Genomic DNA, 16,717 nt, shown 5'->3' with positions numbered 1-16,717 from the left:
GCTTGCATGTCAAACTCAAAGAGCCTCAGGTTGTATGTTAAGGAGGACCTGCAACTTATTCACATTTGTTGAGTACTTAAATGTCAGGCCTCTGCACAATTTACCTTTAATTCCATGCCTCTAAAATAGGAACAAAGTGAGAGCAAACAGAGTTTTTAGAATAAAGATTTTTGTCATATTCATGTGTTCTTGTCTTATTACTCAAGGCTAAAGTTGAATGGGAGTTTAAGGCAACAGCAGGAAGTTAAAGCATTATTTATTAATACATAAAAAAAGCATTTACAGCAAATACCTGAACGCATAAAATCAGCACATTGTCAAATATTAAAATCATTCTGAGGATAATTTAAAGTTCATGAAAGAAAAGTAAAACAGGGAAACCCATACACTTTACAACTGGCATATACAGAGATACATGATTGCTGATCGAGTGTGAACTTTGGTGCTGGAGTCAAAGTCTGAAGATCTATCCGTTAAAACCAACCAGTGTTGTGTGTCCTTCATCGCAACTCTCTGCATGTGAGGAACGGGATGTGTGCAGCAGATCTACCTGTTTCTATTGGCTAAATAGAAAAAGGTTCAGGTGATTTCTGTGTGTGTGAGACTGCAAACACACCGTCGTGCTGGTGGTGTATCCGACCGACGTCACCTCTGTCTTTATAGGAGAGACTCTGTTCTCACAGTTTTGCTGCTGCTCCTGATATCTTTCACCGACTTCTCCTCCGTTGTCATCCTCACCCTCTCTTTTCCTTCATTGTCTCTGTCCAAAACTGTGTTCTTTTCTCTCTCCTTTTCTTCTTTCAGCCTGTTCTCTCCTTTCTTCTGCTCTTTCTCCTCCCTTTTCTTCATCTCCTTCAGCTTCTTCTTGAGGACAGAGCGGTCACTCTGACTGCACACACCCAGAGCCTGATGAACAAAAGCAATTTGTGTAAACAGAAGTTGACATATTCATGTTAATGACATAATACTTTACATTTTTACTGCAGCTAATTAATTGTATTTGGTAAATCAAAAGAGTTTAAGCCTTATTAAAAGAGGAGCAGTGTAGTTTAGATTAGAAAAAGTTTAACTGCGCTTTTGAAGTGATAGTAGTTAAATTGTTTAAAATGTGCATTTTAGAATAAATTCCTCCTTTATAATTTAAAGCAGAAGTGAGTGATCCGGTCGTTTTCGCTAATGCTGCGTTCCAGGCAGGCTTTTGAAATCATAAATTACAGCTTCAAGTCACAACTTACGACTTTGTAGCGTTCCAGGCAACCCACTCGTGTTTTTCCGACCTGTTTTACCGGTGAAAGTCACTATAACGGCCACTCGTAACTTCCGACCCGTGAAATCGTACCAGATCAAACTGGTACCACTTCACGGTCGGAAAAATACGAGTTTCCTTGAACGCACCATAACAGTCCTCGTCCCTACGTCGCCACATTCACGGCGTTCCTTGGCTGCACACACAGCCCTGCATGCCGTTCTCTCTCCTCATTGGATAAAAACTGTAGGATACGATAAATGTTTTCTCCTCGACTCAGAGCAGAGCAGAGTGACTGACAGACCCGTGTTTCAGACCAAACACTCTATGTAAGTGATTGCTGTCGGAAGATACAACTATTTAAGACTTATATTAACACAAATATATCACTTACTTCTGCTTTAACAAAACACAAATAATACAGAATTGGTACGTATATGTGGGATGAAATACTTCCATCAGCAGGATCAGAAGTGCTTACCTTGAGTTTTTCACTGTCCATGTTGAGCATCTGTGTCCCATCAACCCCTCTGGCAGCGAACTCGGACGTGTATTGATCCATGTTCATGGCGACTAACCACAGACAGACCTGCTGGTTGTCCCACTCAATGACGGGTCGACTTTTCCACTGATTGTTGTTATTGGTGGGAACTGGGTCATCGTCCAACGTCTTGACAGGACACCAGGGACGGTGGCAGGAGAAGACATAGAAGAGAGAGAAATCAGAGGCAGAGGTAATTAAAGAGAGAGTAGCTTGGGAGGAAAAAAACTAAGGCAAACGTGCTCTACGGGAAAAGAAGAAAGGAAAGAGGAAAGAAAAGGAGGGAAGGGACAGACTCACCTCAGAGGAGGAAAAGGTCACAGTGTGAGAGTGTCCCGATAGAGAGTGATCAGAGGCGTGAGCCACCATGCTGGAGCTGCCCACTGGAGAGCTAGCACTCTGCAACCAAGAGAAACAAACCTGGGCTGCCTGCACACTCCACACCAGTGCACGCTCACTCATGCATGTGTTTATTTTAAAAAAGGATTTCTGTCTTTATGTACACTGCAAAAACTCAAAATCTTTTCAAGAATATTTGTCTTATTTCTTGTCAAAATGTCTCATTTCTAGTCAAAACTAAACTCTTTTCACTTAAAACAAGAATCATCACCTAAAAATTAACTTATTTTTAGATCATTTTCACTTGTTTCAAACTAATTTTCACTTGAAATAAGTAGAAAAATCTGCCAGTGAAAGCAAGTTTTTTGTGCTTGTAATAAGGAAGAAAAACTTGCTCCACTGTCAGATTTTTCTACTTATTTCAAATGAAAATAAGCTTGAAAGAAGTAAAAAGTGTCTAAAACAAGCTACTTTTTATGTAATGAGTCTTATTTTAAGTATAATGAGATTTGTTTTGACTAGAAATGACATTTTGACTAGAAATAAGACAAATATTCTTGGTAAGATTTTGAGTTTTTGCAGTGTAGACATGAATCTCAATAAGATAAGATGAAAGAAGGGGTGAGAGTGGGGAGGTGGGAGGCTTCACATTCAGCTCTTACCTGGTCTCTCCTGCCTGTGGTGGTCAGGTATGGCAAACTGCTGCTGGACACGGACCGCAGCCTCTCCCTGCCCCTCTCCCCCTTTTCCTTCTGTGCCCCTTCTTTCTCCCTCCCTCTCTCTCCAAACCAGGGGAAAGGCAGGCACGAGGGCATCGAGGTGACTGAACCTGATGGAGAAACTCCAGCAGGCTCGTCCACCAGGTCACCGTACGACGCCCTGGTAGAAAACAATCACTGCAGTTTAACATAATAGGAAAATAAACCCAAATGAGTTCAAAATTCTCAGAGACTCTGCTGCACTCAAACTTTTATTCTATACTACTTTTCCCAAGTTGAGAGGGAAGGAAAACATTTGTATTATGGATGATGAAGAAACAAAATGTATTCCAATCTGTGCCACCAAATTAAAAAAACAAAAACAAAAACTTGAGATGTTTCTGCTTTTAAAATGTCTGGCATTTCCTCAGGATTTCTGTATAAACATAAAATGTGTATAAAAACAGGTGCTATAAGGAGCTTCAATACTGGAAGGAGGACAGTATGCAGCAGACATGGATAGAATAATTTGAATAATCACTTTTATTTACAGTCCGATCAGATAGGTCAGGAAATTGAGCATTAATGCTTGTTTTTGCACACAGTAGACACCCATTTAGCTTAGTTTATTTCAGTGTTTTTAAGTGTTGTTCACACCTGTTGCTCATGGACCTTCTGTTGTGTTTTCCACTTCTCCTTTTGCTCAGAGATTTGCGAAGGCCACTAAAAAAAGAAAAAGGCTACGGTCAATAATTTGTCATAGTCAAATATCAGGAAAAAAAGCAAGATTGCTGATCTGTGTCGTGTTGGCAAATCAACAGCACACTGCAAAAACTCTACATCTTTCCAAGAATATTTGTCTTATTTCTTGTCAAAATGTCTCATTTATAGTCTAAACTAAACTCTTTCCACTTAAAATAAGACTCATCACCTAAAAATTAACTTGTTTTTAGATCATTTTCACTTGTTTCAAACTAATTTTCACTTGAAATAAGTAGAAAAATCTACCAGTGAAGTTTTTTGTGCTTGTAATAAGAGAAAAACTTGATCCACTGTCAGATTTTTCTACTTATTTCAAGTGAAAATCTGCTTGAAAGAAGTAAAAAGTGTCTAAAAACAAGCTACTTTTAATGTGATGAGTCTTATTTTAAGTAGAATTAGATTTGTTTTGACTAGAAATTACATTTTGACTAGAAATAAGACAAATATTCTTGGTAAGATTTTGAGTTTTTGCAGTGCAGGACTTTGTTTAGCCTGAGAGGGAATCCATCAATTACAATGGGTTTTAAACTGGGGAATATTTTACATTTATAATCCAAAGTCTTGGGCAGAAGAAAGAGACCCTACAGTATACCTGAAGTCTGGAAATTTCCTTTTGGACTTCCTGGAAGCTGAGGATTTGCATGGTGCGGGTGTGACAGTGTCAGTGATGTAGATGGGAGGGGTGGACACGGAGCTGGAGGGAGGGAAAGGACTGAGGGTAGAGTAGGAGGACGTGCTGGACATGTCACTTCTGCTGCTCCTTTGTGCCACCGTGAGGGCCGACAGTTGTTGGCTCTGCTGTTGTGTCTGGACTTCATCCTCCTAAGAGACCACATCATCAGGACATGGCGAGTTTAAAGGGATAGTTCAACATTTTTGAAAATTGGCCCATCGCCATGATCCCCCTAGTAATAGCAGTAGGTTCGTTACCTTTAATTGTTGGTCCAAGCTGCTTTTAGATCGGGGGAGAAGAATACCGAGCGGCGCAGCTACACTACGGAGGCTAATGGAATTTCTTGGTTTTGCTCATCAAACTCAGCAAATACACAACCAAAAAACTCAAAAACGCTGTGGTGGACAAGTTGTGACCTGCACATTCACCACGCTATGAGATAATAGCGGAAAGTTAAGAGAAGTGAAGCAAATACTCGGAACTACTTTCTTCAGTGAACCACTGGTCGGAGGGACACAGTGTGCGCACCTCAGCCAGTGCCGTAGTATACGGACGTATCTGCAGTAAACAGGCGCTTTTGAAATCACTCCGCCGAGCAGCCGTCTAGAGTGTAAAGTCCGACTTTGCCTCTAAAACAACTCCATCTCGCAACTTTCCGCTATTATCTCATAGCGTGGTGAATGTGCAGGTCACAACTTGTCCACCACAGCGTTTTTGAGTTTTTTGGTTGTGTATTTGCTGAGTTTGATGAGCAAAACCAAGAAATTCCATTAGCCTCCGTAGTGTAGCTGCGCCGCTCGGTATTCTTCTCCCCCGATCTAAAAGCAGCTTGGACCAACAATTAAAGTAGGGATGTCCCGATCACATTTTTTTGCCCCCCGAGTCCGAGTCCGAGTCATTTGATTTTGAGTATCTGCCGATACCGAGTCCCGATCCGATACTTTGGCAATGCAGTAAAGTTTTTAATGTAGATCAACTGTATCATCCCACTATTTTTCTGTTCTTTGTGCTCTACTAGGGATGTAACAATATCACAATCTCACAATAATACGCCCCCCCTTGCGGCCCGTCTTCGCTTTAGACAGATAGGAAAACCCTGACATGTAGATATGTAATATATCCGATTCCTGATCGGGATGTAACGTCCGATTCCGATCGAGTCTGAAACCACGTGATCGGCCCCGATTTCCGATCACGTGATCGGATCGGGACATCCCTAAATTAAAGGTAACGAACCTACTGCTATTACTAGGGGGATCATGGCGATGGGCCAATTTTCAAAAATGTTGAACTATCCCTTTAAGTTTCACTGCTTCAATCTGAAAATTTGGCGTAGGAAATTCTCAGCTCTGTCTCTTACCTGTTTTCTAAAGCTCTCTCGGAGTTTGTCTCGCGAGGGCGGATGGCGCTTGGATTTCTGGGCCAGCTGAGCTCTGGCTATGTGAGCACTCGAGTCTAAACGTCCTGTGTCAGGAACTGGAAGATACCAGTCTGGACCTGAGACAAACGGGTCCATTTTGCTTGGTTAAGAGGCATGTTACTGTACATCATTGTTCCTCACTGGAGTGACACTACTGAGACCGACACGGCTACAGTACATACGTTTACCTGAAGAGTCCACAGAGTGGTTCTTCCTTTCAGCTGCTGGCTCTTTCCCCTCTAGCTGTGCAATCTGAGACAAATGATGTGAAACAATGACTACAGAGAGATGGTAGGCTCAGTAAAGTAAATCCATACAGGGCTCAGAAGACTCCTCTCACCTGGATTTGCAGCCTTTCAACAGTGTCTCTGTGCAGCTCATCTCTCTCCTCCATTTCTCTCCGCAAATCCACCTCCCTGTTCTCCCCCTCTTCTTCCCTGAAACACACCATTTATAACCTTTATGTCCAAATCTACTGGGGGAAAGACTCAAATATAATTTTACTACACTTCTTATAATGGAGGAGTATTATTATTCATTGTCAGAAATAACAGCATTGGCAGTCTTCATAAATACCTGCTCTGGTATTCTCTGACCAGTCTCTTGGCCTTGCTGTATTTGATCTCCAAGCTCTCTGATTGGCTCTGGGCATCAGCCAGTCGCTGGTTCACAACCCTGCACAGTGTCTGGGCCTCCTGCCAATACCTGATAAATAGAAGGAGGGTCTGTTAACACGTTTTGAAAAATCACTTTCCATAAATGATCCTCAGCATGATTATCTTTCTGTAGGATTTTAGCTCCCACCTACAGTAGTCTTTAACTCTAGATATGTATGGGCTTTCAAATCCATCACATTAACCACTGCAGAACACACTTGATAAACACTGTGGAAAAATAGTCATAAATAGAGTTGAAAACAGACTCTGTAATGTCGTACTTCTCTAGTTTCTCAGCTTTCTCCTCTCCATCCTCTGCTCTCTGCTTCCACGCCTTTAACTGGAAAACAGCAAAAATATTGCCCATGTTTTTATGTATGCATGTATTCAATTTATATCATGTGCACAAAGGAAAGCAAGGCCTCTTTTGTTGTTACATCACACATATCAAACTATTTTTAGAGTAAAGAAATCAGTGTATTTCTCCAAGCTTACTTCAAGGGTGTTGAAACAACAAATAGTGCATTCACTGATCTAACGCTGTTGGGTAGAAGAAAGCCAGATTTTCGACTGAAAGGCTTTTGCCAACCCAGTTATGTCACAGTGGTGATTACTTCAAGGCAAAGGCAGAAAAAGAAAAAGCTGGGCTGACGTGGAGAAGTGTTGGAACACGGCCTGTGTCCTAATAACTCCACACCGAGCCATCTCACACACAGTTAAATGGGTCAGACTGTTCCAAATATGGATGCAAAAGGTAGAGTATTAAAGTGAGTACAGTTATTGGTTGTGTGTGTGTGTGTGTGTGTGTGTGTGAGAGAAAGAGAGATCTCAATCTCAGCTGAGTGACCTACCTTTTCTCTAGCGTAGTGAAGTTGGGTTGTTCTGCTTCGTAGTTTTGACTGAAGCTGCAGAGGAAAAGAGAAGATAGAAAGGAAATGAAGTGAAGAGTTTAGGTATATTTATCTTTGTAAAAAAAAAAACACACGTTTTCTACTAAATTTACACCATGAGGACAATACTGACCACTATATTGTTTTAGAATATAAATTTAATGTAATTTTAATTGCTACACGTTTCATTTTTAAAAGTCTCTTATTGTATATAGAAGTTTAATGTCGTCTTTGAATGGATTTTAATTATCAACGTAAATTACCTGCTGGTGTTTGAGGCATAGCTGGTAACTGTCCAGACTAGAAAGAACGGATATATCCTCTTCCTCATCTTCCTCCTCTTCTTCCTCTTCAGCCACTGAGCCCTTCTCTGAAACACTGCCGTCATCATCGTCATCTTCATCTCTGCTTGTGCTTTCCCGCTTCATATGTAAACACAAGCACACGACGGTGAAGAACGCAACAAAACCATGCAGCGATTGCCAACAACAAGTCGGAAAGCTTCACTCTGCCTGCTGACAACACACACCTTTCTGGATGTTTTATCCATTTCCAGACTCTCATTGATCAAACGTGCCACCTCGCTCTCCACCCCCTCCTTCTCACGGCCAATCAAAAACCTGCAGACAAAGAGACAAATCGGTTACAGCTGTGAGGAATCATCACAGCCCGTATCACAGCTGTGCAGATTGAAGGACAAGGCAGTTTAAGCACAGGTGTTACTAATAACATTAATAAAGTTATGACACTGTGAAGACAGCGACTAAAAAGAACCATCGTTTTGGTACTTCCACCTGTGTTTTTTCTGCTGTGTTTCCAAATTGTTACTTAATTGTTTCAGAAGAAACTGTTTATTAAAATGTCATGAAAAAAATGTGCACGGGATCATTTCTGGTTCTGTTGACTGATATCCAAGTGTTAAATCTTAATTGGCAGACAGTATAAACCATATGGTATCTGGTTGGCTGGCTGTAAGGTACATTTTTATGTGTGGCTGAACAAGCAGGTCCTCTGGTGTGGTCCTTTAAGAAACTATATCTGGGAGAGACAAATTATATTTATCCTGCTATCACTGTTTAATCTTAAAATAAATTAAATTCTGTTAGAGCATGGCTTTGCAGCTGAAAAGTGCTTTTTAAAGCGATATCTTTAAAGCGACATAACAAAAATGAATTCTGATATCTTCGTAATATCTAATGAGCAAGACCATGTACTGTACTCAGTTTCTCTCCCACGTAGAGGCAATTCAGAGAGTGAGAAATAAGAAAACAGTACAAGAATCTGTCTACTTCACACATAAGGATGTTGAAACACACAATACTATGTATTAAACTGTAACTTGGCCACTTACTTTACAAGGCCTGATGTATTCTTGAGGACTGTGGCTGCATACAGCTGGGAGACTCCAACCAAACTCAACCCATCCACCTCCACTATCTGGTCATTCACCTGAATCCTGACACAGACACAAACAGTGAATGTCACTTTTGGAGTCAAGCTGAATCCCGAATAATGAAAACTGATGCTAAAAAAAAATGCACCTTCCGTCCTTCTGTGTTGCTCCTCCTTCAGTTACTGTCTTGACAAAGATCCCCAGTTTCTCCAGTCCCTGGTCAGCCCCCACACCCATTCCTATGATGCTGATACCCAGACCTTCTTCTCCTAGTGGGAAAACATAACAGGAATTAATCCTCAAAGTAACAGCTGCTGCAACATAAAAACCAAAAGATCTGTTTGAACACACCTCACAGAAGAAACTTGGCACGCAAAATAAAGTTAAAAATATCTGGTAATTCTGTTTTTTGTTTTTTTTATCTATTACATACGAGCCTAATATTATTTTTAGACAACAACTACATTGTTTGTTTTTGGTTTAAAGGCTAACAATGAACATGGAAACACCTGTACTGACATAATTGATTTAAATGATCTTTTTGCATAGGGAGGTAGAAATAAAAGCATCATTGTGTGACAGTAGCTATAACCAGTTACATGATTTATTTTCTGCCTGGTTTCAGGTGTGGACCCTCAGATTCAAACTGGCACCAGAAAAGAAAGTGAAGGCAAACAGAGGGAAACACAAACCCTTTTCTATCTCCACTGGAAAGACGTCCATCCTGTCCACTCTCTTCTCCAGCTCATACTCGGCCGAGGCGGACACCGGGTCAATATCCTCATTGTGTCTGTCGTACTCTGCGTTAGAGTAGGTGTTGTACACCTGACAGACAGCAGGCCATCAATATACATAACAAATGAGTGGAAAGGCCTCTGCTTTCATCGACACTGATGTCAAATGCAGGCCTGGTGAAAATCTGTGTTATGCATTGATGGCTCAAACACGTGTTCGTCACAGAGCAGACTGCGAGGAGAACCATCTGCTACTATTGACACAACAAGACACTGTTTGTATTGGCAAATCTGTCAGAGAGTGTGTGAGAATCAGAGTGAAAAGGCTTGAGCAAACTGTACAAACGATTACAGGATTGGAGAAAAATCCGTGTACACACACACACACAACTCATATCAATTACTGCACTGACCACTATACTTCAGTAATTAGTCATGACCTAAGCCCCACTGCTGTCATATGCATCCACAGGAATGTTTTCTGTACATTTATATGAAGGCAGCTCTGAGCCGAGCGCTGACAGAGTTAAGCATGTGGGATCTTGTCTTTTCTCCTCCCTCTGTGAATAAGAAAAATGGCTTTGGGCTAAAACTTCTCTTATATGGATTTAAGCCACAGCTAAGAGTGACAGTCCCATAAAACTAAAACGAGAAGCTTCCCTCTGTGCCCAGCTTTAGAGACAAGTGACCCAGCAGCTGTCAATAGAGTGAATAAAGAACGCTGAAAGCCAGATTGTATGTGTTCTTTCGTAAAGACTTCCTTACCTTGATGGGTGCAGAGGAGAATCTGACCTTTCTCTTCGCCGCTTCTGATGCATCCTCATCACCCTGGTCAGGGACACCAGGAATTTCCTCATATTGGAGTAAAAGCTGATTTTCTACTTGCAGTGACGTTTCACGGTCCTGGTTTGGTGATGCTGAATGTTCATGATGACGCTGGGATTCCTGCTCACATACAAAAGCCTTGTTCTCAATCCCACAGATTACTGCAGATCCTGTCTGGTCCTCTTCGCCTCCTCCCATGTCACCTTGTCCATCACCACCTCCTCTGGGCACCACGCGCTCAACGTGCTCCTTTTTCTCTTCTTTCTTAGTTTTCTCCTCCTCTTGACGTTCTCTACATTCTTCCTCGCCACGTTCACCTTTCCTATTTCCCTCTACCTCCTTGACAACTTCCTCCTCTTGCATCATGACCCTCTCTTTCCTCCCAGCACTTTCTTCCACTCCGGCATCTGTCTTTTTCTCCCCGTCGTCCCCTTTTTCTGTTGATTTCTTTTCAGACGGTGCTGCAAACTTTCTGTTCTGCTCCTCCCTTTCACCCTCCCATTGTTCATTCACCTGCTGATACTTGTCTCTTCCACTTTCCCCGACATCTTCAGTCTCTCCTTTACATGGTATGCTGTTGGATAACCGCCTCTTGCTACCTTCACCTTCTCTCAGCTCCACTCTGTTTTCCATCTTACAGGTTCCTGGTGTTGTTTCCATGCTTGATTCAAAAACATCATCCACTAGGGCCTCTACACTGGCCACTGCATTTTTATTGATAGACTTTTCCTCCTCATTCTCATCACTTTCTGATGACTCTGTCTTTACATCAACGAGTTCTGCTCTCACCGACTCCTCGGGGGTCAAGCTGAGGTCGGCATTAGCACCGTCGCCTCCTCCTCCCTCTGCCTGTGTTCCTGTGGTTTGACCATCAGCTACAGGAGACTTAGGGTGCCTCGTCAGTGACACTGGTGCAAGCTTTGGCGAGGAAATATTTATGAGAGGTGGGTTTGTGGATTTGTCTTCATCTAAACCATCCTCCTCTGTATGCTCTCCTTTCCTACTTGCCTCCTCCTCTCTTTCCTCCTGGTTCTCTCCCCCTCTCCCATCATCTCCTTCTTCTTTCTCATCTGACACCCCCTTGCCAGCCACATGTTTTGAACCTCCCCCAACCTCCATCATCTTGGTTTCAAACAACCTGCGGGTTACAGAGAACTTCTGAGCCATAGCAGCTCTGTCAATATCCCTTATCTCTTCTGACCTAGAAGGTTTATCTTGCAGAGAGGATTCAGAAGTAGAAATGGAGGCCACCGTATTGAGAACAGACGAGGAACACACAACTGCACGTCCGGATCCAGAGAAAGGTGAAGTCTGGGGCTGCAGGCTCGGATTCTGGGGAGAAACAATGGGTGTGGCACCAGAAGTTGCCGTTGGACCACCATCTTGTTTCAGCTGCTGGCTGTCCATTTGGAGGAAGATATTCTCTCTGATCTTGGTCCCCCTTGTGCTGTGAACCTTCCCTCTGCTGCTGGTGCTGCCTCGGCCTCTGGTGCTGCCTCTGCTGCTGGTGCTGCCTCTGCTGCTGGTGTGGGACATCATAGGATCTGAGCGGCTGGATGGCAGCCTGGTTGGATGCACAGCAGAACGCTGGTTGGCGGCAACAGCAGCTTTGGTCCCTTGTTGTAAACTGGTCCCAGCGTCAAATGAACACTTAATGGCATGGAAATCAGACTTATAGGTTATCCTGTGTGGAGAGGCACTTCGGCCTTTGTTGTCTGTCCTCATCATTTGACAGTGGAGGTTTTCTGGAGTGAGAAGGAAACAGTGAAGGAAGCTTTTCACAGCTAATGAAAGCACCTAGGCAAGGGTTGAGCAGGTAGATAATGTTTGAGGACTTGCTGGTACAGTGGGATGGTAACAATAAGGCAAAAATGTGCTGGATAGTAGGGCTGGTGTTTTAAGAGGTTACTTCATTTGTTGGATGACTGCAGGTGACAAAGGCCAGCTCTTGGTCTGTAAACTTCATGGTCTGCAGGCAGCCTCTGATATTTAGCCTAATCACAGTCAACACACCAAACAGTCTCCTGGAAATCCACAATTTGAGAAAAGATAGAATTACTACACTTTTAGGGGGATGAAATTGCATTCACCTTGGGTATAGTAGCTACAAATACAGCCAAACACACAGCCAGGACAAATGATCAAACAACAAACTGCTTTGAGGTATAAACGCTGTCATTTAAACCAATAATTTGCAGACTCCTGCCCATACTCACAGAACAAGTTGTAGATCAGCTCCACAACAATTACAAACGTTGCCTGAATACGTCTTGTAAACCGAACTACCGTACACAGGTATCTTGTTTGCAACAGCAGTAATGAAGTGCTCTGGGTGCTGCTTTCACATGGCATCGGAATTTGGGAAATGATGAACGCACAGCCGTACTAATATAAAAAAAAAAAAGTAAAATCAATACTTTTAAAATTAAGTAACAGTCATTCTGAATTATCTTATTTTAATAAACAAGTTTGTGTTTCAAACAAACATAAAAACAAAGATGCTTTTGGAGTATTATTGTTGAACGTGCTGTGCTAATTAAGGTAAATGAACCACAGTTTGATAGCTTTTCTTCACTGTAATACACGTAGATAACAGCATGTACACACCAGAGCTAAACTACTAAAAGAAAAACGACTTTTGTACACTATAACTTTGTGGCCAATGCTGCTAAAACCTGCACAAATAGAGGCGACGCAGGAGTTTACGACAGCACGTGAAGGCAACAAACCTCATCGAACTAGCTGGAGTGTGCGCGCGCAGTTTAAAGGCTGGTAAAGGTCCGAGTTCTAAACAAACGGTAAACTACTTCGTAAAAATGGACAACAGGTAAACAACACTGTTTGTTAGCATTGTAATGTCGCATTTCTGGTCCCGACAGGTTCGTCTTTCTTACCGTAGCTTGTTGTATGTTTGAAGTCAGCCGGTGCTGACGGCTCCCTCGCTGTGATAAATACAGACAGATGGCGACTCATGTCTCTAAATACTGTAACTGGATTATCCCGAGGTAATCCTGTGTAAACTACTCCAGTTAATGTGAAACACTGACGGTGAGCGGCACCAACCAACACTGGGACGAGTTAGCCTACATTTGAAGGGCCAGTTGTTGTTACACCTGTGCCCACAGGAGGAAGCCTCTTGATGTTTTAATTACTGGTTATTTCAGCCTGTTACAGTCCAGTTGTGTCATTGTTTTACATGTGAATTCCGAGTATGAGTGGATGCTATCGATCACAACAAATACTGCCTCTAGATTTACTATGTATATATTCATTAATTGTGGCCAGGAATTGACATTTTAGCACCATAAACTGTACATATAACCGGTTTACCTTACACTGTCTATAGGCTACTATCAAACATGCAGGTCGCTGCTACATCCACTTACCTTTAACTGTCTTTCAGCATCACTGCCAACATTGCCATCTGCTGTGAAAAGCGATATCTCAGTGACAGAGGCTCTCCTGGAGTCAGAGGTAAGCTTTGTGTGAATATTCACCTGTGTGCATGTTGCAGGTTAGTGCAGGCAGCCAGATCTCCCACTATCTACCTGTGTATGTGTGAGGCAAGCAAGAGCAGTGATGCAGCACCTGCTCATGTGTGTGTGTGTGTGTGTCTACCTGTGCGTGTGTGTGTGATGCCAGTGGGTGAGTCGGTGCAGTACCTATGTCTGTATGTGAGGCTGCTTGTATGGCAGATGGACGGGACTGGACTGGACTTGACTGGACTGGACTGATCAGTGCTGAGCCGAAGAATGGTTCTGCCTGCTGTGACCTGGATCTGACTGGAGACCATTGTCCCAGGTGGCACTGGGACCTAGTTGATATAAATACTGGCCAATCACAAAAGCCTACTTCTGAATGAGGCTAACCAAGAGAGGGAGGGGAAGTAGGGAAACTGAATTGAAGTAGAGATGGAAAATGTGAGAATGATGTCAGGGTGGGTGGCAAAGTAAATTTAGGGAGGTAGCTGCTGCAAGAGGGTGAGCGAGGCAGAGATAGAGACAAAGAATGGAGAGAGACATTTAACCTGGATTGGTTGAGACAGTGAAAATATGAAAGATTCAGGGGTGGCAGTCATATGATTTAAGAGGTACAGGTGGAGAAAAAATGTGTGAGTGTGTGTGTGTGTGAGCTGGTAATCCCCAAATCCCATTTCTCTCACCAGCAGTAGGTCACCTTGACTTCTACAGAAGTTTTTGTTCCTCCCTCCTCAGGTGCACATTGGGATTTTGCTTTCAATTTAGACACAGCCGTGGCTGCACACACACATCGCACACACACATCACACACACACGTAGCTTTGTCATGTTTTTAAGGAGCGCTAATAAGTCTGCACATGTTGAAGATGTTGAAGATGAGATAGAGTAAAATAAGATTGACTTCATCACTCGGGGGAAATTTACAAATAACAGTTTTTTTCTGCAAGGTAGAAATAATTGAAATGAAAGTGTGAAGGAAATAAGAGTACAATAATAAAAGTCTAAACCCATAGTCAAAATACTGGTATATATCTAAGCAGGAGAGGAGAAAAGCACAGACTATGTACATATTACACAATTTAAAAAGGGACGGGATTTAAATATGAAAAGCACTTGTAAATCAGAGCTCCAGGTAGGAATTATATTGCACAGCAATATATAGATCATGATGATGAAGAAATGTGACGGTGAGAAAAACCGGTCAGTATCTGGTGTGACCACCATTTGCCTCACGCAGTGCAACACATCTCCGTTGCATGGAGTGTTGGTCCACTCCTCTTAGAGTTGCTGGATATTGGCACGAACTGGAATATGCTGTCGTATCAACAACCTGATCAACTCTATGCGAAGGAGATGTGTGTACTACTGACTGGTTTTCTGACCCCCCGTACCCTCCAAATACAGTAAAACTGCACATTTTCGAGTGGCCTTTTATTGTGGCCAGCCTAAAGCAAAACTGTGCAATATTGATGTTGTCTAATCAGCATCTTGATATGCCCCGCCTGTGAGGTGGATGGATTATCTCGTGCTCACTAACACAGATTTAGACAGATTTGTGAACAATATTTGACAGAAATGGGCCTTAATGGAAAACGTTTTAGATCTTTTAGTTCATGAAAAATGGGAGCAAAAACAGAAGTGGGATGTTTATGTTTTTGTTCAGTATATTCAGTATCAGTTTAGTGTTTTAGCTTTAACTTGAATTAATGGTTGCCAAATTAACAGTGTTAATTTAAAGAGTCAAATGAGGGGGAAAGGACAGATGCTGTTTTCATACTGAGACACTGTCAGACAGCTGATATCAGCTCTGTGTGTGTGTGTGTGTGTGTGTGTGTGTGTGTGTGTGTGTGTGTGTGTGTGTGTGTGTGTGTGTGTGTGTGTGTGTGTGTGTGTGTGTGTGATGTAGGCTGCATTTGGCAGACAGTCATGCCCCATATGGTTATCTGTTCAGTCAACCATATTTTGAGTTCCTCAGCTTCATGAGGGAATTGCACTCAATCCCCGCAACATTTAAATGCAGGCACGCACACACACACACACACACCCATGGCTGGGATGAGCAGACAAGTCAGCGGCTTAAATGAGCAAAGCACAATGCAGCAGTTCTGCATGGTCAGTTTATTTGGTGCTCTGACTAGGTCTGATGTGTCCCCTCAATGACTTGCTTTTTTTTTTATAGCTCAATGTTGATGCCTCCTTAAGTCCGTAAACAATGACACTGCCACTTTGTGTCTAGATATGTGTACTGCACGTTTTATTTTAATAACATTATGATGATACAAACCTGCACAGATTAATACTGTATATAAAGCTTGATATATCCTACCAGAGCCAAACAGAATAAATAAAATTAATCTTCCTTAAGCTGTGATGTAATTTGGAAAGAGGCTTAGATGCAAAGGCCTCAGATATGCATTTCTTTAAAAGCTTTTGTCTTGGGCTTTTAAAGCTGTACATAAAGATGAAACATTTTTATTATTAATCTGTGGCATTCAATTCCCCGGTGTTCTTTTTTTTTTTTTAATGCTTTTGTGATTTCACTTCTCCACATTTTTCAAAAGGAACATTTAAAAAAAATAGAGCGCTACCCTCTCTGAGACAGCTGGCTTGGCACTGATGCACACATACACTTCATTTATGGTGAGAACTTGCCCAATCACCCCCCAAGTATTACAGTCATGCGTGATGAAGTGCCATTTTAAACAGATGCAGCAAGGCAAGCGTAAACATCAACACACATCGTCCACAGTTTCAACAGGTGCGTTCGCACATTTCGCACATTGTAAATGACCTGATGCGGCAGAAGTAACAGCTTTGATGATGATGTTGAATGAGGAGAGGAAAACAAGGGCCCAAGTTGCAGTTGTAATTCTCCTTCCATTATGTCTTATTTATCATTTGATAAACAATCCTTACCTCCCTCAGTCTGTCCTGGCACATTCCCCTTGCAACTGCTGCTCTCTCTGTTATCCTCTCCTTACTTTATGGGACATAAGTTATGGTTTTAGGCAGGGCCGGCTGCTTAAAACGTCCCTGCTCCTCATCAAGTGCCCCCCCCCCC

At 42.4% G+C, this 16,717-nt stretch overlaps 1 protein-coding gene across 1 annotated transcript; it reads right to left on the bottom strand.

Annotated features, from left to right (window-relative positions):
- Positions 1-657: 657 nt before the first annotated feature.
- On the bottom strand, positions 658-11,905 carry LOC311000641 (uncharacterized protein; the record flags this gene model as incomplete). The annotated part of the gene is made up of 18 exons (XM_083991381.1): positions 658-906; positions 1,728-1,916; positions 2,088-2,186; positions 2,789-3,005; positions 3,482-3,547; positions 4,179-4,408; positions 5,620-5,756; positions 5,868-5,931; positions 6,020-6,116; positions 6,256-6,384; positions 6,617-6,675; positions 7,187-7,240; positions 7,489-7,647; positions 7,755-7,845; positions 8,577-8,681; positions 8,767-8,887; positions 9,311-9,443; positions 10,118-11,905. 18 exons carry the CDS (start codon positions 11,903-11,905, stop codon positions 658-660), a joined length of 3,987 nt encoding a protein of 1,328 aa, XP_083847507.1.
- Positions 11,906-16,717: the final 4,812 nt, after the last annotated feature.

This window comes from Trachurus trachurus (genome assembly GCF_905171665.1).
Source record: "Trachurus trachurus genome assembly, chromosome: 17".
Lineage (NCBI taxonomy): Eukaryota > Metazoa > Chordata > Actinopteri > Carangiformes > Carangidae > Trachurus > Trachurus trachurus.
Note: the sequence above shows the minus strand (reverse complement) of the source record. Positions and strands in the feature narration are given on the sequence as shown.